This window comes from Amborella trichopoda, chromosome 11, assembly GCF_054954075.1.
Source record: "Amborella trichopoda isolate Santa Cruz 75 chromosome 11, AtrichopodaSantaCruz75HAP2 v2.0, whole genome shotgun sequence".
NCBI classification, from domain to species: Eukaryota; Viridiplantae; Streptophyta; class Magnoliopsida; order Amborellales; family Amborellaceae; genus Amborella; species Amborella trichopoda.
In genome coordinates this window covers 942525-967791 of record NC_142346.1, presented here as the reverse complement: position 1 = coordinate 967791, position 25267 = coordinate 942525, and the positions used below count along the sequence as shown (strand labels likewise).

General features: G+C 33.4%; 1 protein-coding gene across 1 annotated transcript; it reads right to left on the bottom strand.

Annotated features, from left to right (window-relative positions):
* Window positions 1-433: 433 nt before the first annotated feature.
* LOC18441430 (histone deacetylase HDT2) lies at window positions 434-9012 on the bottom strand. The gene is made up of 10 exons (XM_011627685.3): window positions 8876-9012; window positions 6820-6890; window positions 6486-6703; window positions 6319-6335; window positions 6104-6148; window positions 5825-6021; window positions 1947-2036; window positions 1755-1854; window positions 1106-1259; window positions 434-810 (listed from the first exon to the last, which is right to left on the bottom strand). The coding sequence occupies exons 1-10, from the start codon at window positions 8886-8888 to the stop codon at window positions 747-749; spliced, it is 969 nt and encodes a 322-aa protein (XP_011625987.1). The 5' UTR covers window positions 8889-9012; the 3' UTR covers window positions 434-746.
* Between the last annotated feature and the right edge of the window lie 16255 nt (window positions 9013-25267).

Here is a 25267-nt window from a genome sequence, read left to right as displayed (position 1 = left end):
CACGTTTTAAAACTTCCTAACAAGTATCCAAGATTTGGTTTAGGATTTTGTCAAGTAAAGGTTTCAAATGCAAAGTTCACAACAAACAAATTTAATGGCCAAAATAATTTCAGAACTTGTTGAACCAATGGAACCAAATTTTTATCTAAACATGTTTTTGTTTTTAGACTAGACTTACCAAGGCCCACCGACTAATCGGACCAGGTGGCCTCGTCCAATCTTGAAAACCGTGATCCACTATATGATGTTATGATGTTCCTCTTAGATAGCATGGAGCCCAAACTAGAATCAACGCAAGGAATGAAAACAGGTATGAAAGAACTAAGAATTTTACAATAGACTAAGTAATCCAGATAAAATTGTCATCCAAACAGGTCCTAAGGTAGATTTAACTTCCCTCATCATTAATATAGAAACCTCAATCCAAGAAACCTAGGCAAAAAAAAATCTCCTCATCATTAATATAGAAACTGCAATCCAAGAAACCAGAGTTAAACTCCACATCTAAATACCCAGCTTTTCCCTAACAAATAATACTATCCTAAACCCCAAATATTGTTTAAAACAAGCCCTTCCACCAATCTCAAGGCCTTTCAGGATTGAAGTACCAAAAACCCTTTTGCATCTATTCATTAAGGGCAAACTCTAGATCTAAAAGATGCACATATATACCAAGTAATCATTTCCATATATTACCCATATTCCTTTCAAAATTTTGAAACCAAAAAAACTTCTTTTCCTGATCCTTACTTGGATGCACTGTGCTTGGCTTGGTTGTGGCTGTTAAGGGCCTGATCAGATTTGAAAGTCCTGTTGAAAATAAAAAATTCAAGCACTAGTTTCAGCTTTATTAAATTCTCAGGATATAGTAAAAAAGAAGTAACAATAATCAATCAAATATTCTCCAAATATAACCCCTAAAAAAATATAACAAGATAAAATAAACACCCAATGATAGATTATTAAGGGCAAACATTAGCTGCAACTCTCCAGCAACAACCATAATAATTGAAATACTTGAGCTTATTGACTAAGCCAAACATAAACAAAAATTGGTCAAAGAAACAATAATCAATCAAGGAACAAATACAAAAGGGCGACATACTTGTTACAACTCTTGCAAGAAACTTCACTCTTCTTGGCATCAGTAGCAGGGGTGGCTGGTTTTCTCGGCGTCTGCTGCTTGTCGTTCGCAGCAGGAGTCTTCCCACTTTGCTTTGTAGGGTACGGCGTAGCCACGTGTCCTCCCTTCTTGCCTTCTGCACCACCTCAACAAGTGATCCTCTCTTACTATCAATCCCAAATAGATATAGAAATAGAGATAGAAAGATAGATAAACAAATAGAGAGTGATAACTGATATCCCAATGAGGGAGAGAACAGCTATCTTTCAATTTGACTCGAACAGTTTGCAAACAATCATTGCTACCACACTGTTTACATCCAGGGTTGGTTCATAAAACAATTGACACATTCAAGGAGATATGATGAACTGATCCTTGCATCAATTCTATCATTATGGAAGATCAAGTAGGTATAGTTTAGCAGCCTGAAAGAAATAAAAGGAAAAATATGTCTTTTTCTTCCAAAAACAAAAAATGTTGGGGAAAAGAATTAGTAGGGTGGTTTACCACCATGCAGAAAATATCAAACAAACCATAATGAGTTCGAGAAATTTAACCCATTTCAGAGCTCGGAGGATGGAACCAAATTTCAAGAGACATTTTTGACATATAGCCTGGAATTCTTTCAAACCTGGCTTTGCTCCACCAGCAGGTGTAACCACCTTGGCCTTCTTTTCAGGCCCTGGAGTTTTTGCAGCAGAATCCGAAGCCCTTTTCTTGCCCGCATCAGCCTACACAATATGTAGCATAAGTATAAGAATGGAGCATCTCAAATGTGTAGACATCCTACTGTAGGTTCATAGCAAGAGAAATACAAAGGTACCTTCTTGGGAGTGACAGGTTGCTCTTCATCTGAACTTTCATCCTCATCATCTTCATCATCACTTTCATCATCACTAGCTTCAAGCATATCCTGGAAAAGAATGAAAACAGACCCAAGAACGTGAGCTTCGATATAACTCCAGACTGAGTACCTAGAAAATGCGAGGAGTTGAGGCAACTAGTCAGTAATCATGAATGCACCCAGGTGCCTAGGGATTCTACATGTAACTCAAATACATAACAATGAGAAATCTACCCATTGCTCTTGGATTTTGATATAACAACAGCTCAAGCAGGAACAATAAACATTCCACATTCAATATCAACTGTTGCCATCAATGGTTTACATAACTAATCCTGGTCAAAATTGAAGTATAGGTTCTTAAGAATACGCAATTCAACAAACTAGGACTAAGTAGACAAATATGAAATTTGGAGGAATTAGGAAGAAAACACTCTTTAAACAAAATTTCCTGAATATTCCCAAGATTCTCTCGGCAATATGCAACAGAGGACATGAAAACATAGCTGCTTGCTTGGGTACAACACTGCAATTAGGATAACTTTTGACCAGACCCAGACCCATCAGTGAGACTCCTGGTTTACAGGAGAGAAGCTTTTCCCTTACCAAAATAACTCAGCACGATTCAAATACAACACAAAACTGGTTCAGTCAAAGCAAGGATAGGCAGTGAGCTGAATCATATACCAAACAATGGGAGCCATAGAAGAAGCCATCCCATCTGCAATCAATGGTTAGCCACTGAAGGGAGAAAATAACCACAACATCAATAGATACATATCTTATCAAATTTTGCTGTTAAACATGATGCAGTCGCTAAGGAGGTACAGCTTGATTACCAATCTCATGAGAACATGCAAGGGAGTTCCCATGAATGATTCTTGACTAATTGTTTGAAGATAACCTGAATCTTTTTTATTTTATTTTTAGCATATCTGATATATTAGGATAGAGCAATGTCACGCCACGGGTTAATTGTGATTTCAAGCTTTGCTGAGCAGGTAAGGATGGAAGGCCTCCAACATGTTCACGATGATCCCAAACTGACATTTGTGAGTTTTAAAAACCCTAGCCTATCTCAATTATGCAGACATGAGTGCTGCACCTTATTCTTCAGGAGCTAGGGCAAAGAGAAAACTCAGAAGAAAGGTTATTTGCTGTCTTAAACTTAACCACCGGACTCCAAGTATCTTATCCAAGAACAGTAAGAAATTAGAAACCTGGTTGTCAAAAGAGTTGAATCACATAACACAAATCACAAAAATCGTGCTCTAAGAGATGTATCATAGAGTTTGGTTGTTAATTACGAGAAAAGCTCTAAAGGCAAACAATCCTAACATATGGGACGATCATTTTCTCGAACTGCGACTAATCTGGGGTAGTTAACATTACTTCAACTAATTACTTTGAGTTCTGACCTCTAAAAAGAAACATCACAAAATATGAGTAATTGCAACAACAAAAGGAAACATTTCCACTAAAAATAATGTATTGTATTTGAAGCTAATCAATCCAACTTATGAATGATAAGCTGAATAACAAGAAATCTCAATAATCTCATGTAATAGAGCAACAAGTATCTCCAATCAGTTCAATCAAAGCCCACAATAGCAGATTACCTATAAAAGTATCTTTAAAGTTACAACCCTAATTTACCTTAAGGAGAAACCTCCAAAAACCCTTTGACCCTCCCTAGAGCAGCCTCACAACCATAGTAACACAGATCCCAAAGAAGCTCTCCTAAATAGCTCACAAGATAACACATTTATCACCAATCCACATCCTAAACCACCGTCTTCACTATAATATAACTCTATCTAATCCCACTAAGTCATAAGAAGGAAGCACTTCAATCATAGTCAAGGTACAATACATGTCTTATTCCAGAACTGCAACCTGAGCACCAACACAACATATTCAATTCCACAAGAAACTCAATTTGCAACCAAACCAAACTAAAGATAATGTCCTTCCAAAAATATAACAGAACAAAAATATACACTTCAATCATAGTCAAGGTACAATACATGTCTTATTCCAGAACTGCAACCTGAGCACCAACACAACATATTCAATACCACAAGAAACTCAATTTGCAACCAAACCAAACTAAAGATAATGTCCTTCCAGAAATATAACCGAACAATAATATAACCCAACCCGACAAACAATGGACAAGCATCAGCTCAAACTCCTGTACACTTATTCAACCCATCTCCCCACTCTATTATCAATCTGGAGCCTGTTTTAATAAAGGGTGCGATTTGTATAAAGCCAAGGCTCTAAACAATCAAAGCAGAACCCACCTTCAAATAGTATCAAGAACTTTGGTTTCAATACCGAAAATCTCTATGATAGCCTTAAAATATATTTTCATCTCTAATTATAAAATTTTAAGCTTCAAAAATAGTGTAGGTCGAGCAGATCTATGAAAACTTGGAAATCTTGAAAATTAATGGTCCAAAAATGCACTACAAGATGCACTATTTCCAAAACTAGAAAATTCATTTTTCTTTAATGTCCATGTATCTTGACATCAAGATGATCGATTTGAGAATATTTGAGTATCAAAACAACCTCTTCTAGTGAAATTTTTTAGGTTGGCTCTGATTTGATTGTCTAGACCCTAGGCTCTATATATACTTTTTCCTTCAATAAAACATAAATAGAGAATAAAACATAAATTGAGAACAAAACAAGAAAAAGATTCAAAACGCCAAACAAGAACAAGAATAACCCTAAAAGAGCATGCAGAATTTAAACAAAAGGAACCCAAATACTGTGTCATCAAAGAATCTATAGTTAAACACAATTTAACACTACTATCAGAAACTCTAGGAAGAAAGCACATCCATAGAAAAATTATGGAGGGAAAACTCGAAGTAGAATGCTATCACAAACAACTGTACCGCTCTTCCTTAACTCCAATGCCTCGTTCCATCACTATAAGATTGATTTCATTCATTCCCTAGGCATCTAACGCTATTTTACTTCTGGATTGGTAGAAGCTTTTTTTATCTTGCTCTTGAAAATTTAAAATACGCAAATTAGAATCAGAAATGCCTGAAAAATTATGCAATACCAAAAAGAATCCAAGGACAAAAACTGAAATTGAAGGATTAAGAAACTCCTATTATATGCTGTTATATGGAGCATGAAGAAAGGGAATCTCGATACAAAGGAAATTGGAAAACAAAGCAGGCAAGAAATATTTGAAATCCACTCATGATAGCTTCATACCATTTTCCCCATGGTTCTGACATTCTACTGTTCTACATTCTAGCTCTAGATTAATTTGGGACCACAGAAAGTTTTTATATGCCGGAAAAAGCATTGATGGGAAGCTAACAAACATATATGAAATACCGCCCACCAAGACACCACATATATATGGTCTAGAAGACCAGAACATAGAGACTTAAAAACAGATGAGAGCAACCAGTCTAAAAACAGATGTGATCAACCAGTTTACAGACTTCTCTCACACACATAGTTTCCGATTGCCGATAAAAGTTGCAGAAATACAACAAAATACAATATCAGGATCCCTCGATATTTTGACAAATTATTCAAAATTCCCTCTAAAATACTTAATTGTTTTTAGATATTGTCATATCCTGTTAACAAGACTCCCAAAACTTAAAATCCAATCCAAATGTTTAATTTCAATTAAACAGTTGCAAAATATTCAACTTAAATAACATGTAAAAATAATTAGCTCTGAAAGGGTATGGATTTCAATCTCACTCACAAGACATAATATGATAGATACACATAGCAAATACTCAACACTTGAGAGAACGGATAATTTCCAATGGAAAAGCAACATTAAGATAATAATAATCGTATAAAATAACCTCATCCTCATTGTCGCTGTCATCTTCATCATCTTCCGATTCATCATCCTCGTCGTCTTCATCATCATCGTCATCCTCCGCTTTTGGTTTGGGCACATTGTTTGCTTCCTGTGGTTTTACCTTTGGTTTAGCAGCATCAGATTCAGGCTTGGGAGCCTTGGCTTTCTCAGCAGCAGGCTTGGGCTGCTCAACCCTACCTGAGAAAAAGGGAATAAGGAAACGGGTAAAGTGATTCAGAAGTATTCAGAAACTCATTAAGTAACAAAACTCAATTTTTACCATTTTCCTCTTTGATCAAAGTAGGAATATCATCTTCCTCTGAATCTGGATATGAACAAAACAAAAAGTGACATCAATGAACTTTCATTTTTAGGAATTTTAATTCTAAATACTAGTCATCACGGGTGTGAAGTTTCATGACAAAAAATTCAATAAATCATTAAACTAAGACTTCTTTTTCTTTAATCAGCATAACAAAGAAATAAATACTTCACCTGAGAAATCCGATGATGTAATCAAAGGAGCTCATTGGTTAAGGATAATGGACATTTAATAATATGTCAGAACACAGAACTTATAAGCACAAACAAGCACACAAATAAAGGAAGACAGTTTTATTTAAATTTTAACATTAAATTAAATAAAACTGCTACGAGGATATTCTCCTTCTTGGATGACAGTCTTGTAGCCACAGAAAAAGATGCTCCCGTGTTTCCAGTTGTGGGATAGTTCAAATTCTTTCTGAAAGACCAGATCAAATGAAAGTTGGGGTAGTTTTTCTGATGAGAGTGAACCAATCACTATCTTCTGGTCACCAAATTTTAGGAACAATGGTACATAGTCACCCCCCTTGTCCTTTTTGGACTCTCCAAGAGATGCCTGAACCAGATTAATGATATGATTTTAGTGCAAAAACACAGAGCAAGCAATGAGAATTCTAAATGAGCAACCCAAAGCCAAGCATCATTAAAAAAAAAAAAGAGGAAAAAAATGACCTGTGAAAGATGTATATATTTATCCAGACCAGGGTCACACTTCACAGTCTCACCAGGTTTAACCTCAACTCCTGCAAATGAGAGGCATATAAAGAAATTAACCAAAGCAACAGAAACATGTGAGTCAACTAAAGTGAATAAGGAAAAGAAATTGCACTACCGATTCACAATTTACACATCCCATCGAAAAGGTCAGCAGCATCTACAAAATTTATATTATTTGCAAACAATTAAAAACTAAACCTAGTACTACTGGGTTTCAAAGAAATTTGAATCAATAATGTGGGCAGCAGTAATATACATGCATGTCCAGCTGACATAGCACTTTAAAAAGTGAAATGAAACCAACGAGGAACAGCTTTCCTAATCACATGAAGCATCTGGTGCAATTTCACTCTGGTACAATTGCCCATACTAATAACTAAAGGGATGGTATAGTGTCCACATGATATGGACGCTTGAAGGATGCAGAGGCACTCTTCAATTTCAGATTAAACTCAGTAACATCCGATGTCCCAAAAAGAATTTTCTATTTTATTTTTATTTAAAAATTATATTTATTTAAAATAAAAAGAAAAAAAATATTTTGAACAAAAGTAGACTAAAATATCCCTGAAACAATTTATGGGTACTTTGATCAATTTTTTCTTGTTCAAAATATTTTTATTATTTTCTTGGTTCACCATATAAAAAGTCATCTATAACGCAAATTTCAGATAAATATCATGATTAAATAAAAACAAAAAACTCTTTTGGCCATTGGATGTGCCCATGTTTAATATGAGCCATTGCAAGGGTGTTTGTGTGCCACCTTTCCCATAACTAAAACATTGCAAGTTTGTAACAGTAAACAACAGATAATTCTTAACAACATCTACCTGATCACTACTGCAACATCGAGATACAACATGTGCACACAGACACACAATGGGAGCACACAGAAGCATAACACAGACACATTCATGCATTCGTTAATGTGTTGGCACATTCATATACACGCACATATTCCTATGTATTTACGTGTTCATATAGACACCAACTAATAATGTACATAAACCTTGTTTGATGTGATGAAGCTATTCGAATAAAATTATCATGCCGAATAACGGTCCAGGTACCCATGTTAACCCCATAATTTGCCAAGACACAAAAATATTGATGAACAGGTGAACCACAACCATTGCAAATAGCATCAACTAATATGGAAACGGCAACACAAGAACCAATGACATTGCTTTCCTGGAAAGGATAAGAACTTTTAGTTGGTTATTCTGTAAAATGCGACTAACGAACCAAAAGTCAACAGCAAGACAGGATGCATGAACATTTGACAAAAGATTATTTTTGCAGATTTTGCAATGATCATCATCAAGACAACTATACAAGAGCCATTAACTCCACAGTACCATGACAAGCAATTTGTGCTCTTGACATGTTAGCACAGAACGATTTTGGTTGATTACTTTCTAACAAAAAATATGTATATTGTAAGCTTAAAGGAATGACAAGTGACTAATATGGTTTTCCTGAAACTTAGCTTACTTTAGGGTTCCATTTCATTTCATTCTACAGCACCGGAAAAGACATTAGCAGAATGAAATGTGACAAAACCTGTTTCTTAGAGTTTAAGAATAATGAAAGTGTTATAACCTTAAACCCCAAAACCATGCATGCAAAGCCCCAAAAGAAGTTGCATAATCATGACTTCAACAAATAGAACCAGAGAACATAAGTTTATAACTCTTGAGTACTTTGTAGAACCAACCATTAACAAAAATAAAACTGAAAACAAGCACAAATAGGGTAATACACAAAAAAACCCTCCAATATTACTGAATGTCACAAAAAGTATAAAGCAACTCAATATTGATAATCTGCAATGGTAAAGCACTGATAGAACGAAAAAACCCTAGAACATCCAGATTCGCAAAAGATATCACTGTATAATATGATCGCTGTATAATGTGAAATAGAATATGAATAAGAAACACATGCAGAGAGAGATGAAAAACAAGCGACACGTTTGTTTCTCCCAAATGGAAGATAAGTTGCTCACCCCAAAACTCCATTGCTGATGAAGAATGTGGTGCTGAAGCACTGGAGAAGAAAGGGAGAGTGAAACCCTAGGGTTTTAGAAGAGAAAGAGGAGATGGGAAGAAATGGACTTAGGGTTTTATAGGCATATAGAGGGTTTCAGCGACAGAAAGGCCCTAGGGTTTTGTAGAGAGGGAAATGCGGTATCCGGTGGCTTAGGTTTTCTTTTTCGGATTTCATTTAGAAGAGATAGGACAACCCATGATAGAGTAGAGGGCCCGACACAAAACCGGTCCATCTAGCGTACATTTTCCAGATTGACGGCAGAGATAAGAAACGTTTATTGTGTCCGTATGATCCAATTTCAAGACCTTGCTCGGTTGTATATCGAATGCCACAAATATAATGGGCAAAAATTTCACGAGGACAACTTCAAAATTTTTTTATTCGTAATTTAAGTGTCCATCTGATTATTATAAAAAAATAATTGAATTTTGAGTTTTTGAACATTTAAATCTTGTTCTTCAAAAGTGAACGATTTATGTATAACCTTTACCTGTCATATTTTTAAAGGCATATATAAAGTGGGAGAGTTCTTTTTTTTTTTTTGAGGTTGGTCACCAGGTTCTATGGATCATATCTGGGATCTAAAAAATATTTGTTTTGCCTAAGGGAGTAGATACATAATAAACTCTTGTGAAATTATAAAATCTTTTGGCTTTCGAAAAAGGGAAATCTTTAGTGTGTGCCTACAAATGGCAATACATCGAAAAACAATGCGATGGCAAACCAAAAAAATTCCAAAAAGTGGATTTGGTCTTCTTCTTTTTTTGGATAAGTCAGTGGGGGAGAATACCCCCTACTCATTTTTTACTAATATTTTAAAATAAAAATGATTAATGATTACAACTCATTTCTTTACAACTCTGGAATATGGCACCTGTGACAAATCATAAAGTAAAACAAGAGAAATGAAGACTGGCAGATGTGAATGCCAGATAATGGCTTGTAAAAGAGATATGGGCCTCTTTGCTAGAATGTCAGCCACTATGTTGGCCTCACGAAAAATGTAGAAGATGGACCACCCACGATTAGAAAGATGTTGTCTATAATTTGCAGTAATCATATGTAACTTCCAAGGAGATCGACGGTGTTCATGAATAACATTGACGAGTAAAGCCGAGTAACTCTCAATTTGAAAATGAAAACACTTTAGCTTAAGGGCTAGCACCATACCTTCTTCCAGGGCAGATAATTCTACATAATTATTGGAAGTGATTCAAAAAGGTTTTAAGAATGCTGCAATAAAAGCACCATCACAATATCTAATTACACCACCCCAACTTGCTCGACCTGAGTTATGTTGTTTAACTTAAAATGATTAGAGCTAGGAAATGACCATGCCACCGGGACAACCAACTGATGCACTTGCTGCTGCCAATTGAACTGCATATTATCAATTATTGCTTTTTTGAGACATGAAATGGCCAGGCTTTAGCATCAGCTATCCCTTGAAATACGACTTCTGAATTGTCTTTAATAGGATGGATAATCCCAATACGCGTATTACTGGTTTATTTAAGATGAGGGGTAATCAGGTGGAATAGAAAATTATTCTACCATACAATAGGATTCCAGATAATCTTTTCTTAGAGTTTACAGGGTTGCTGGCTTCTCTAATGATGTGTATATCCCTTAAAATACAGATGATGAGGTAATTTGGGAAATTGATAAATATGATGTCTATTCGGTTAAATCCATGTATCAATTGTTTTTCCATATCTATTCGGTCCATGCCTGAAATTGTCATTATCTGAAAAATGGCCACTACCGCTTATGGTGCAAGCCTTCTTGTGATAGTTGTACAGGATAAGGTTTTAACTACTTATAATATCATCAAGAGAGGAAAGATTCTGCCAAATATATGTCTGCTTTGTAAGGAAGATGGTGAAACATGTGCTCATCTATTTCTTCATTGTCCTTTTACTTTTAGAATTTGGTGATGGTTTTTTTATCAATCTTGGGTGGTCTTGGTTTTACCTCCAAATGTCAAGGGGATTATTGCAGCTTTATCGGTATCAATGTTACCACAAACAAGACTAGTAATTTGGCAAATTGCAAGAGGAGCAATGTTGTGGGAAGTGTGGAAAAATAAATAGACGAGTTTTCGATGGGATAAGTTTGTCGTTTGATAGAATTATGGAGAAAATCCTACATTCCATCTGGTTGTCTTTATTAGTCACAAAAGTTGGGAAAGATTTCCTCGAAGTTGATGTTAGGAGAAATTTATTGAACTTATTTTAGTTGGGCTTTAAGAAATGTAGGCCTAAAGGAAGATAGTCACTACCCTTGAGGGGAGTTTTGAAATCTAATTTTGATGGTCGCTCTTTAGGGAATCTTGGTCTCTCAGGTTTTTTAGGAGTAGTGAGGGATTGGGAAGGAAATATCGTGCTGACTTATGAAAGTCCTCTAGGGGGAGAAAACAGCAAACCATGCTGAATTCGTGACTTTACTTCATGATCTAAAACTTTTCATGGCTAGAAATTAGGACCTCTCTGTGTTGTTGAAGGTGATTCCTTGAATGTCATCACTTGGTGTAAAGGGGAGAAGAAAGTGCCATGAGAGTTGAGATCAGTGCTTGTCACACCCCAAGAATTTACAATACTGTTATTCCTGAGATGTGACAGACAAAACATATATACATCTATTGATAGGACAAATTTACAGTGGCGAGGTCTTACAAAGTAACAAAAGAAAGCTAGCACAACAGCAATATCTTCCAAGGTTGATCTTGACTAGCACTCAAAATGAATCAGCAGTTATCCTGAAAAAATGTTTACCATAGTTTGATGAGTTTGGCTACTCAGTAAGTGATCATCATAATCCTAAAAATAATCTTGATTGAAATATATCAATATTTTCCAAAATGAGATCTATTAACAAAAATGCATCAACAGTTTCACTTTCAATAAATGCATAATTAAGTATAATCCGAGTAATTGAAATGCTTATAACACTTTTAACGGCAGTGCATAATTCAAAGGATTTCACAAAATACCCTACTGGCGTCCCAAGTAGGTCACCTATATACCCCATCAGCGTCCTGATGGGTCCACTTAATCCCTATCGGTGTCCCAGATAGGTCCACTTAATCCCTGCAGGTCCACTTATACCTCACCAGCGTACCGGATGAGTCCACTTAATCCCTACCGGCGTCCCAGATAGGTCCACTTATACCTCACCGGCGAACCGGATGAGTCCACTTGCATACTTAAATTATTTCTAAATCTCTTTAAACATTCGAAAGCAGCAATATCATGTACTCAACATATCACTGAAATCATTAATATGAATTTCACTTAAACCATTAATAACAGTCACTCTCTATAACATTTCAAAAATAACCAATCAAATATTTTGGGCTCAAATTTAGAAAGGTAGCAGTTTGTAAAGGCATTATAGCATAATTGCCAATTTAATATGTATAGAAAAACTCTTATAGAAATTCAAGAATACAGAATTATCATAATTTATGGGATATCAATCCACAAATAAACATTTCACAACAATACTATAATCAATTGCAAAAATGTCAATTTTTAAATAATAAGGCAGTCATTTGCACATGAATTTTACAATGTCTAAATATTCAAAACAGTAGAAAGAAATATCACAATTTTATTAAAAGCAGAAATATCACATTTATTTCTAACAATAGACAAGAAAAATAAATAAATTTATTTTTCTAATTTACAGCATTCAAAATTTCTAACATAGATAAATTATCACAATTTTTATTAAAAAGATTATTTTTCAAGATAATGAGGTCACGTGCGCATAAAATTTATCGCGCCTAAAATTCATGATAATAAGCAAAAATAATTATTTCATTTTATTTTTAAAAAAAATGGATTACTTTTCGAGACAATGAGGTCACTTACACACAAACTTATAAAATAAAGATCTTAGACGAAAATATCACTATTTGTTAAAAACAGACTATTTTTCAGGAAGATGATGTCACTTACCCACAAATATTTGAGAGGGAGCTTCCGATAAAAAATTCGGTTCGAGAGAGGAGTTCACTATGTTTCGACCAAAGAGAGAGAGAGATCTCAACATTTTCTAGGGTGGGAGTGCTCACCTCCCCTATTTAAATTCTTATAACGTATTATTATATTATTTTATTAGGATCTACCTCATACCTAAGGTGTCGCGTTAAGTGTCTGTTTTTAACATATGAAAACCACTTCCACTAAAGGACGTGGCAAGCAGCAAGCAAAAGTTTAAACCAAGTAAAAACTTTTGAAAATAGTGATGGTCCCCAAGGACCATCATACTCAAACAGATCATCACCTATTTAAAAGTATCTTTTCTCCGTTTTTTTTTTTTTTTTTTTTTTTTTTTTTTTTTTTTTGAAATTTTAGGATTGTTACAGTGCTGCTTCAGATTCTTGACTTAACTTGATCTTTTAGTGTTTCTTTCGTACATGTTTATCAGGAGGCCAATGCGATGGTATGTAACCTTGCGAAAGGTGATACTCTTCTTACAAAGATGTATGTCTCTGATTCTGTAATATCCTTCTAGGGACCTTTTAACGATATTGATGTATTTCTATCTAAAAAAAAGAAATGATTTGTCGAAGCAATTGCTCCCTCATTATTAATCTTGATTGGAAAACTCTTCGATTGCGCTCTGCCCATAAAAACTAAATAGTTGTGAAGAATAAAGAAGTCCAAATATTTAAAAAACATTGGCTTTGAAACTAAAAGATAACCAACTTCTCAACATATTAGGAATATAAGAGCTTGAAATTAAACGTTTACCACAATGCCATGCAAGAGATCTCCATACAGCTTGCGAGAAATTACAAAGGAATAGTAAATGACAAGGACTATCATCAATGTTTTTACAAAACAGATATACATAAGGAGCCATGGCTATCCCCTGCTACTGCAGGACAGAGATAGTGAGTAACCGTTCGTGAAGTGTCAACCAAGTGAACCATTTTGCTCAGGGATGACATTTTGATGACCACAAGATTCTGAAAACCAGTTGAGAGGTGCCCTTGTTTCGAATAAATTCCCAAGCTTCTTTAGTCTAGAATAATCCACTCGCAGAATGAATCCATACTAGAAAATCCCAATACGTCTGTAATGGGATAATAAATCTCTCAACTTCCTGCTATAACTGAGTCAAAAGCCAGACGTAGGGGTGGGTAAGACCCAAGACTGAAGATGGCCTTCAATATAATCAGAGACCTTTGGCATAACAATCTCAAGGTCCTGATGAACAATCCTGATGAACAATCATACCATAAGAGGGTCATATTGACCTTTCTGATAACATGGATCTGCCCAGAAATCCACAAGCCGACCATCTCCAATAACCCATCGAACATTATATTTTAAATGAGATAATCTAAGCCAAATACCCTTCCAAGCATAAGATTAATAACTTGTATATTTGGTTTCCCATATGGAAGAATTCATGAAATAACGATGCTTAAAGAACCGAGCAAATAGATATGAAGGTAAAATTCTCCAGCCCAATTTCATTATCCTTGCAATATTGAAATCCACTATGTCACGAACTCCTAGCCCCCCTTCAGCCTAAGGTAAATAGATTGTTTTCTATTTAACAAGATGCCCTCTCTTTTTCTCCGCCATGTTTGCCCATCTGCAGCCATTCAATCATACGACAAGTTCGTTTAGGCAGGATAAATGAAAGAATCCTAAAAATAGATGAGGCACAAAGAATTGATTTCAACAATTGAAGACACCATGCAGGAGATAAAGTTAAAGCCTGCCAAGAGCCTATCCTTCCAATAATTTTACCAATCAAGCTATGACATTGATTATATTTAAAATTGCCATGAAATAAAGGCAACCCTAGATAGCGAGCTGGGAGAGATCTTTCACCAAAGCCAAGCTCCCTTAGAATGAGTAATTTATTACCATGCGAAACCCAAAAAAAGAAGGCCTTGCTTTTTGCAATATTAAGTTTTTGACATGTAGTTGCCTAAAAAATGGAGATAACCGATTTAATAGCAACAATAGTAGTAATAGAAGTATCACATAATGGGACACCCTATAATCACAATCCGAAGGAAAAGCCTGAGGAATCATACCTCTGCTCGATAGCATAATCCAACTGTCTACTCAAAAAATCCATTACCAATAAGAAAAGATAAAGAGATAAGGGGTCCCTTTGTCTAAAAAATATCCATTACCAACAAGAAAAGTGGTTTTGGTATGAAAAATAGGAAGCAAAATATCAAAGAAGGACATAGGTCGTCGATAATTAGGTAAGTTAATCCACAAATATTTCAAATTTAATTACAAAATAGAAAAAACACATCGATGAAATAAATTGAAACTGCAATTTGAAACCCTGGGTCTGTTGGGAAATAAAACCTCCAAATAGGCTACATGGAGACATTTTCTCTTAATTTTGCCTTTATGGAATTCAATGTCTAGTTCAATAAATTGTTTTAGTAGTTTTCATTAAACACAACAAGAAGGAGGGCTTTCTTCATCTGTCCTAACCCACGAGATATAATTATTTTATAGGGAACATATAATAAAGTAACAACAAAATTAAACACAACAATTACATTAAAAAATAACGAGAATAAGAATATGAGGTATTGGGTTGTTGGGGGAAAAAATAATATTTAGATTGCAAATAACAAAAACTCGTAAAATGTGAAATAGCAATTCATCCATATTGTAGTGTTGTGTACACTAACCACATAATAAAAATTCAAAAAATAAAGTAAAAAAACTAATGTATACAAAGTAACAAATAAAACAAAGCTTATTTGTACTAAGCGATCTGCATAAACAAACCCAAATATTTGCACCTCATTGTAATTCTCTAAATCTTAAATCTTTAGCTATGATTGAATAAACTATCTTCCTATTTATAACGATATTCTCGATTTAGAAAGAGAAAAAGAAAAACCTAATATGTTACTCTTCCAATAAGTCTACAACATATTAAAAGATAACATGGAGACTATACATTTTCCCACAATATGTTAGTACACTTTATTTGTAATGCGATTTTCTTGGATGAACAATGTGTGATTTCAAAAAAATATTGATTTTTTTTTTTATTGAACTTCTTGTCAAATCAAGTTTATTTATTTTTATTTTTTTGTCAAGGTGCAATCCTCGTTTTAATACCCTTTTGTGAATTTATATCAAAACAAAAATTCAAAAGTTTGAAAAAATGTAGAATTAAAACATGGGTGAAGTTTTTAGAAATCAACTTTTTGAAAAACATGATATGGCCATTAATATCGGTTCCATCAAAAAATATGATTTGTCGAAGATCTTTTGAAAAAAAATCACATTTAATTGCATACTTCCTAACTACGAGTTTGTCTAAAAGGTGACTCTAATAATCACAATCCCTAATTTTGATAGTCATAAATACAAATGTTGTCACAAACTTTATGTGGCCCTAATTGATAAATCAATGAAGAAATTCTAAAAAATAAAAAATAAATGTTCAATAAGAATATTTTATATTTTATGAGCGGCATTAGGAACTAAAAAATGTTCCTTTTGTTTTCAATGCTGACGATGTAATTTACATAGTCTTGAGATATACAAATCTCCCTAATGCCTCAATCTAACATCACTTTTTCCTTAAAATGGATGGCCACGTTCACTATTGAGATTGGCTTGAATCCTATGGATTTACAGGATTATTTTCTCCTTCTCATGAGATCTCCTATTATCGGGGTTTTTTTATTATTTTGGAAATCCAATTACTTACTAGAGTTCATCTTGGAGTCCTATTTAGATTAGGATGGGGCTTGAATCCACATGGATAAGGGATAAAATCACCTTTCCATAAATTTAAGAAAAGTTGGGAGTCTCACAATACAACCTCTTTTGGGGTTGTTTTCTATTTATATTGTTGTTATTTTATTGATTAAAACATAAGGAAAAGAAGGGAATTTTTTTTTCTAGAGAGAGGAAATTATAGAGAGATACGTTATGGGAGATTGGGTTTCTTCTTTAGTTTTCTCAAGTAACTATCTTGCATTTTTTCTCTCATTGATTAGTGAAAAAACATGGATTGTCTTCACCTGTGGATATAGTCATATTTACGATGAACCACATAAATTCTGATGGTTTTTTCCTGTTATTTATTTTGTACTTTATTTTTTCTTGATTGTTGTCATTTTTATTTTTCTCATACTTTATTTGTCAAAAATCAAATCGTCAGGTTTTGAACTTCCGTGTGCAATAGTTCATTACATTATTTTCTATCTTATTGAGAAAAACTCATTCTACATGCTTGTTTTTCAAGATTTATTTTTTTAACGTTATTCACATAGACAAGATGATGCATGTGCCAATTGTGATTGAAACTAAAACCCTTAGTATTTACTTATGGAATTGTATACTGTGATACCATTTGTCTTTATTATAAGGTCACAATTACTCCTAGCAGTTAGATGTCAAAATGAATGGCTTGAGATGTTTCACAAAGTTGGAGAACTTTTTTTTAACTTTGAGTGTAGTCAATGACACTCTTACAATCATCTAATTTAACAATTGTAATCTCCTTGTATGAAAAATAAAGGAAAAAGTTTACATAAAGCTGAGGATCTAAACAATCAAACCTATCTCAAAATTTTCACTAGAAGATGTTGTTTTGATGCCCAAATATGGTCTCTTTGTATACTTTTTCATTACTTATTTTTATCTTTTTTTATTTTTATTTTTTTATATCTTCTAAAAATGGTAATAGGCACTAGATTGTTTTATCCAATATTTTTATAAACTTCTTGTGAATGCTTTTTTTCGATAATCATTTTCAAAAAACAATGGGAGCGGTTCACAAGCCTATAAGTGAGGAAGCAATACATCCGCCAACATCATCTTATTAAATTATGAAAAAAAATGCTAAAGTTTAATAAAAATAATTCAACTTATAAAGAATACCTTCAATGTCAATCCCAATCTCTTGATTCTAAAGAACAAGGACATCCAGGTTATTCAATCAAGCTTACACTTCAGATCAATGTTCTCTAATTATTAGATAACAAAAAATCTAGTAGATTATTTAATTATGTTCCCTTTGTTAATGAAACATTTATTTTTCGACCTTACATAATTAGAAAATCTGAATTTAAATAGTTTCTTCAATTTCATTTAATTCATCGATCAGTTGTCGATTGTTTAGACACGAATATTATGTAATATGCACTGAATGAGCGTTAGAGAATACAAACACCTCCTTTAGCTGGTCGAATTTGAAAATATTTTTAATCCTAATCCCATAACCAAAACTTAGGAAATAGTTCACATTAGTGATTTTAAATATGTTTTGACCATTAAGAAGTACCCAAGTACAAACTCAACATCCCAAAAAATTTGAAAATGACTATTATAGCCCTAGCCCACATAAAATTACAAAAAATATTCCAAATTGGCCTCTAGTAGATTATATATTTAAAAGTATTTCAAATATTATGGGAATTTCAAATATTATGGGAATGGGCTCAAGGCATGGGTGATCAGAGCCACAACATAATGTCTTGAGTGAAAGAAAGACTAAATGTAATATTGTCGAGGGATATTTTTTTAATTTTTCTTCTTTTCACCCATTTTTTTTTGCTTTTCTTTTGACAAATATCACTTACAAGTAGTCTTATTACAATAACTATTGCATCAAAAAAAATAAAAACTAACAAATAAAAAATAAAAAATCTTAAAAACCTTGATGCCACTAAACCAATTTTATTTAATGAAAAAAATAAACATAATTCTTATGCTAGATAATGTAAAAATTCTATAATTAAAAATGGTAAGAAACAAAAAGAGAGTGTCAGAGATTACCTAAATCAGGTTTCTTACACCCCACACCAAGTCACCACCATCTGATAGCACGGGATCAACGATCTCCAAAAGGAAATCAAGTTTAGGTCAGACCGTCTAATAGAACTATGAACTCATCTTAGAATTACAAAGCTTCAAGATATAGAGAGTTGTGAATGATAGATTTATTAATTTTGTAGTCTATTTTTTAAAAAAATTTATTTTTGTAGGGCAATTTTGTAAATATTACTACAAGACAAATGATACTTTTATCATTTTTTTAAGGGGTAAGGTTGAAAATTTAACTAAAGGACAAAAGCACTCTACAAAGTTTCAGAACACTAACTTCCAAAATGCTATTGTATTTTTGTAAAAATTTTAAATTTATTCTTGCTTAATGGTAAAGTTACCTATTTAAATAATTTTTTAATAAAAAATAATGATTGTTTTGATAAATACTCCCATCACAACCCTTTCTAAACTTGAAACTTTGTATTTTCAGGGGTTAACAACTCTAGACAAACCATATATATATATAATTCAGAAATAGAGGGTTCCTTTTGGATAGTAAGATGTTGTTGACTAACCCTTTTCATAATAGCTGCAAAATTATATTCATCTGGTGGTTTGATTATAGGAGAAGGTTTTGGTTTTGTTTTGGCTAAATTTATAAATTTAGTAATTACAGATCTTTTTTATCTGGATCTGTAATTTTCTCTATAAGATCTAAAATCAAATTATCTTCTTGTGTTAGAGTATGAAGATTGTGTTTTGGGATGGGACGAGCACAATTTGATTCTTGCATAGGATTGGATGAATATTCAGCTTAGGAGGAAGAGGAACCTGAAGAATCTGTTCATTCGAAATCATCTTCCTGTATATTTCTTAATAATGATTCATTGGAATTTGTAGTAGATGAGGATGTACTATCATAATTGATAATATTATATATTTTTGTTTTTAATGACTCATCTAATTGTAAAGCATCTATTTTTTTTTTTTTAATTTACATTAGTGTTTGTAGTGTTCGAGTTTTCCACACTTATAGCATATTGGTATTTTCTTTTTTTCTTAGTCTTGGGAGAAAACTTTTTTATAAATTTTTGTTTTTTAGACTTAATAGATTTATGTAATTTATCGGACCTATATTTTTCTTTCTTATATTTTCTCTTTTTCTTATATAGTTTTTCCTGTTTTCTATCGATATGATAACCAAACTGTTCGCAAAAATCACCAAGTTCTTTTCTCTCAGTAATTTGTTGTTTATCGAGTTGGCGTTTCAGCTTTAGGTCTGTGCATAATGCTAATCCTTCAGCGCATATTTCTGCTGATAATTCTCCTAATGTATAAGCATAATATATGATAACTCCATTATGTTTCTTTCAAAGTCTTTCTTTAACTTTTTCTGCAAATAAGTAAGGAAGACCAGCTATAAACTTTTGTTTCCAATGATCAAGTTGGCAATCTTCTCTTATTAACAATCTTGAAAAGAATACGTCTTTATACCATTTATAATGAGATAGGGTAGGATATCTTGGGTTTGACAGCAAATCTTCTGATCTTGCTGCTACTAAAGCCGTACTTCCTACAAAGTGTAAGGTGATAATATAAATTAAAGTATTGACAGCATCACTTTCTGTATATATTATTTTTTGATTTTGTTCATTCCTGGCTGTCCATTGTCTAGTATTGGTTAGGATTCTATTTTTTGTTTCATCATCAACATAAAAATCCCACCAGCCTCGTAGCCAGCCTGTAAATCCATTTACTATTGCTTTGGCAACCTCTTGATCAGGATTGCCAGCCATTTTATTAGCTGATGCAAACATAGTCATATGTCTCATAACAGCTAGTATCTTTAAATCAGATAAACCATATATTGTCCAGTTTACTATTGATCTACCGGAATAGGATACTGCCTGTTGTATGGCATCTTCTTCTAATTGGACGTCAACAGGGGTAGGTCTTTTATAGTGTGGTAAAGCTGTGATTGGTTTCCATGTTTTACCGTATGCTATTCTATTGAGGTCATTGGTTGTTGTATCCATAAAAGCAAGTACTCTATTTTGTAGAGTATCATCTATGGTTGGTTCTTCTTCTTGAAGCATTAGAGTATCATGCTCAGGAATCTTCTGTTTACCTTTATCAGATTATTGTGGACTATTAGGAATAGGTACAGCAATACTAGGTATAGGTACAAGAATGCTTATCTTTGGAGAGGGGATTCCTTTGATATCTAATTAAGCTAATTTGGATATTAACTGATCCATCAATGTTTTGGTATCAGAGCCACAGTTTTAAACAAACAGTGAAAGTTACAGTGTTATCGCATAAACCTAACTAAATTTCCATCCAAGAAAGTTGGTCCGAGAGTTAAGGGAAGAGACGAAAGAAGTCTAGGCAAAGTACCCGCCAAGGTCAGGAAGAGCCGCTTAGGGGAACACGCTAGACCCTTGATCGTCTAGATTGTCATTATCTGCAACCGACAGATGGCAAATTTAATTAGTAATCTAAAAGGTAAAACAGTAACTCAAACTAATCAAACTTTAAGAGTAAAAAATAAGGAGGAAATAATAATAAATGATGTTGAAAAACATATACAAAATTGGAATATTCCCAAAGTACCTATCTCAGATATTTATCAAAGGGGAACATTCAATTTAAAACTAGGATATGCAATTAAAACAGAGGAAGAAAGTTTATCAGTAACTCAGAATCAAGAAGACTTCCAATTGTTATCGCAAAAAATAATCGAAAAACATAAAGAAACTAATTATAAGTATTTACATATTGGATTAATACAAATAGCCATAAAATCGTTAACACGTTTAGGACTAAACAACTCAGTGCTTGTATGCCTAAGAGATACAAGACCCAATAAGTTTTCGGACTCACTCCTCGGCATGGTTGAATCCAACCTTTGTAGTGGACCCATTTATTTTAACTGTTTTCAAATTTCTCTGTTTCATTAATAGACTCTAATATCCTAAATGTATTAACAATAAACCTTAAAACTCATGGATTTAGTATGAGTCATGGATCTCAACATCTAGCAATTGTATATCGTATCTATTACAAAGTTATGAATACTCTTTGCCCTAATATTATGCAAACAGATTCAAAAGGACAAACTATATTATTTCAAACTAATATTGAAAAATCAAATACTATTATTCCAAAAACTATTACTTGGTCAGATATCATGCTACCTCAATCATGGTCAATTCAAAATGAAAACCAACCAAAAGCGGTACCAATAAATAGTATTCCTAATCAAATAATTGAATATCAAGATGGTAATATAGAAATAAAATTTCAAAATAATAACCCAATAATATGAGATGATTTAGAAATAAATAGAAAAAGGATTAAAAAACCCATGGTTCCAGCAAGAAAATCTTGTCATACAACTCCCGAAGTCATCATCCTTCCTCCAGCAATACCCACAGGATCTTCAGATTTACAAATACAAGGAATAAAGAGAACAGTTGATCATGTAGTCATATCTACGTATACATCTGAACCCAATATAGCTGACTTCCAAATATTAACCATGTAAGAAATGAGACTCCAAGGATAACTGCTTGGCTTAGTCCTTTTACCATAATAAAAGGTGTTTTGATGCACTGATGGTTATTACAAACAGAAGCATCTGATAATTTATAATTAATAAAGAATCTAATGCCATCTGCAATATTTAGTATTTGAGTTGTTTTATCAAAATATTTAGTAGGTACTAGTCCTTCATTTATACAATTCAAATCAGCACCAGAGTCGATTAATGCTGATGTTTGGAATTTATAATCTTCTGCTACTATAATTGTTACTAGTACAAACCATTTTTGTATAATGATTTTATCCAGAAGGTTAACAGAAGGAGGGTTATCATTTGTCTGAAGTGGTTTAGTTTCTGAAGATTCTGGAGTATCCTTGGATAGTTCTTGATTTGGAGAGAAAGGAGCATATGTTGTAACTAAGTGGTTGAATTCTAATTCATCTGTATCAGAATTATGATTAGATAAAGTTTGCAATTCTAAAATTTGTATTCTATTTTTTAACTGTTGTACTTCCTTTTTTACCTCATTTAGTTCTTGTTTTAATTCGGAAATAGAGGGTTCCTTTTGGATAGTAAGATGTTGTTGACTAACCCTTTTCATAATAGCTGCAAAATTATATTCATTTGGTGGTTTGATTATAGGAGAAGGTTTTGGTTTTGTTTTGGCTAAATTTATAAATTTAGTAATTACAGATCTTTTTTCATCTGGATCTGTAATTTTCTCTATAAGATCTAAAATCAAATTATCTTCTTGTGTTAGGGTATGAAGATTGTGTTTTGGGATGGGACAAGCACAATTTGATTCTTGCATAGGATTGGATGAATATTCAGCTGAGGAGGAAGAGGAACCTGAAGAATCTGTCCATTCGAAATCATCTTCTTGTATATTTCCTAATAATGATTCATTGGAATTTGTAGTAGATGAGGATGTACTATCATAATTGATAATATTATATATTTTGTTTTTAATGACTCATCTAATTGTAAAGCATCTATTTTTTTTTTTTAATTTACATTGGTGTTTATAGTGTCTGAGTTTTCCACACTTATAGCATACTAGTATTTTCTTTTTATTCTTAGTCTTGGGAGAAAACTTTTTTATAAATTTTTGTTTTTTAGACTTCTTATATTTATGTAATTTATCGGATCTATATTTTTCTTTCTTATATTTTCTCTTTTTCTTATATAGTTTTTCCGGTATTCTATCTATATGATAACCAAACTGTTCGCAAAAATCACCGAGCTCTTTTCTCTTAGTAATTTGTTGGTGTTTCAGCTTTAGGTCTATGCATAATGCTAATCCTTCAGCGCATATTTCTGTTGATAATTCTACTAATGTATAAGCAGAATATATGATAACTCCATTATATTTCTTTCGAAGTCTTTCTTTAACTTTTTCTGCAAATAAGTAAGGAATACCAGCTATAAACTTTTCTTTCCAATGATCAAATTGGCAAATCCAAAACGCGCCAAGATCTAGTTATTTAACATTGTACCGTTTTATAGAAGATATGTAAAAATCAAACTATTATACTTTATTACTTCTTATAAAATACGATAGTAATTTAGACAAAAGATGATTATTAAGATGAAAGGTATAACAGATATATCGATAACAAACCACGACGTGTGTGTGTGATTACCTATTTTAATACTGAACACAATTTCGAACTGCATACCAAAACATTATATGTAGAAAATCATTACAGAATCCTTACAGACATATGAAGGTTACAAACTATCTAGCTTACAGACATATGAAGGTTACAAACTATCTAGCTTACAGACATATGAAGGCTACAAACTATCTAGCTTACAGACATATGAAGGTTACAAACTATCTAGCTTACAGACATATGAAGGTTACAAACTATCTAGCTTACAGACATATGAAGGTTACAAACTATATGTATAAAAGCAAGAAAAACAAGAAACAAGAAACAAGCACTTACAACTTACAAATACAATAACTAGAGAATAACTTTCAATTTTGTGGACAGTATGATGGGAGTGTATAGAAGTTACAGTCACACATAATAAACTTATAAGAGAATAGGAGAAGAGAGAACCTGGTTTTGGTGAATCAGAAAGATAAGAAAAGACCTTGATAGCATGAGGTAGTTTCAAGCTGTGAGGTCAGGACAGCATCAGTGGAGCAGTATGGCAATCGTGGTCTGAGACCGAGAGAGTATGAAGAGAGCAGAGAGCAGAGTGATGTGAGTAGGATAGAGCAGAGAAGGAAGAAAGCTCCGAGAGACCTACTTCAACTAAGGAAGGGTGCTTCCTTATATAGACGAAGGTGGAGGTTGCTTCGCTAGGAAGGAAGAGGAGGAGAGCGACTTGATGTGACTAAAGAGGGAAGAAAAGACGTAAAAGAAAGATGCTTAAAGAAGCATCTGAAAAAGAAAAGACAAAAGAAAAAGACAGATGCTTAAAGGGGCATTTTAAACAGTGATATCTTTGTCGTTTCATGTCGGCAGCACAGTGCCGGATTTGTCGTATGTGTCGGCAACTACAGTGTCTGGTTTGTCGTATGTGTCGGCAGCCACAGTGTCTGGTACGGAGGATATGCTTGATACTGACATGTGGTACGGAAGGCATCCTGGTACAGTATATGAGGTGACATGGTATGGTGGAGCATATTCATGGTCTTTGACTGAATTCATTAGAGTCTTCTTCTTCTTCTTCTTCTGGATTTGTTTCTTCCAGTGGGAAATATCGATTAGCACGGTTTGGCGAGGATTGAACTGTTTCCTCTGAAGATACTGGTTTGCGCCCTGCTTCAGCAAAGATTTCGCGCATTTATTTTTCCAATGTTTCTTTGGTGGCATTTAGATTATTTTGGAGCATATTCCGGAGATATGTAGGGAAATTGAACGAAGTGTTGGCAGTATTATATCTAGAGGGATTGAGATTATAAATGGGTTTTTCTAGTGGTATTATTTTAGGTACAATGGTAGTGGGATCCATATTGAAAATGTCCCACCATTTAACAGAGATAGTTTTACCCAATCGA

Coding starts and splice junctions, on each gene's coding strand:
- LOC18441430 (XM_011627685.3), bottom strand. Junction 6,022..6,103: donor TTTGATCAAAGAGGAAAATG/GTAAAAATTGAG, acceptor CCTTTTTCTCAG/GTAGGGTTGAGCAGCCCAAG. Junction 1,855..1,946: donor AACCTGTCACTCCCAAGAAG/GTACCTTTGTAT, acceptor CATATTGTGTAG/GCTGATGCGGGCAAGAAAAG.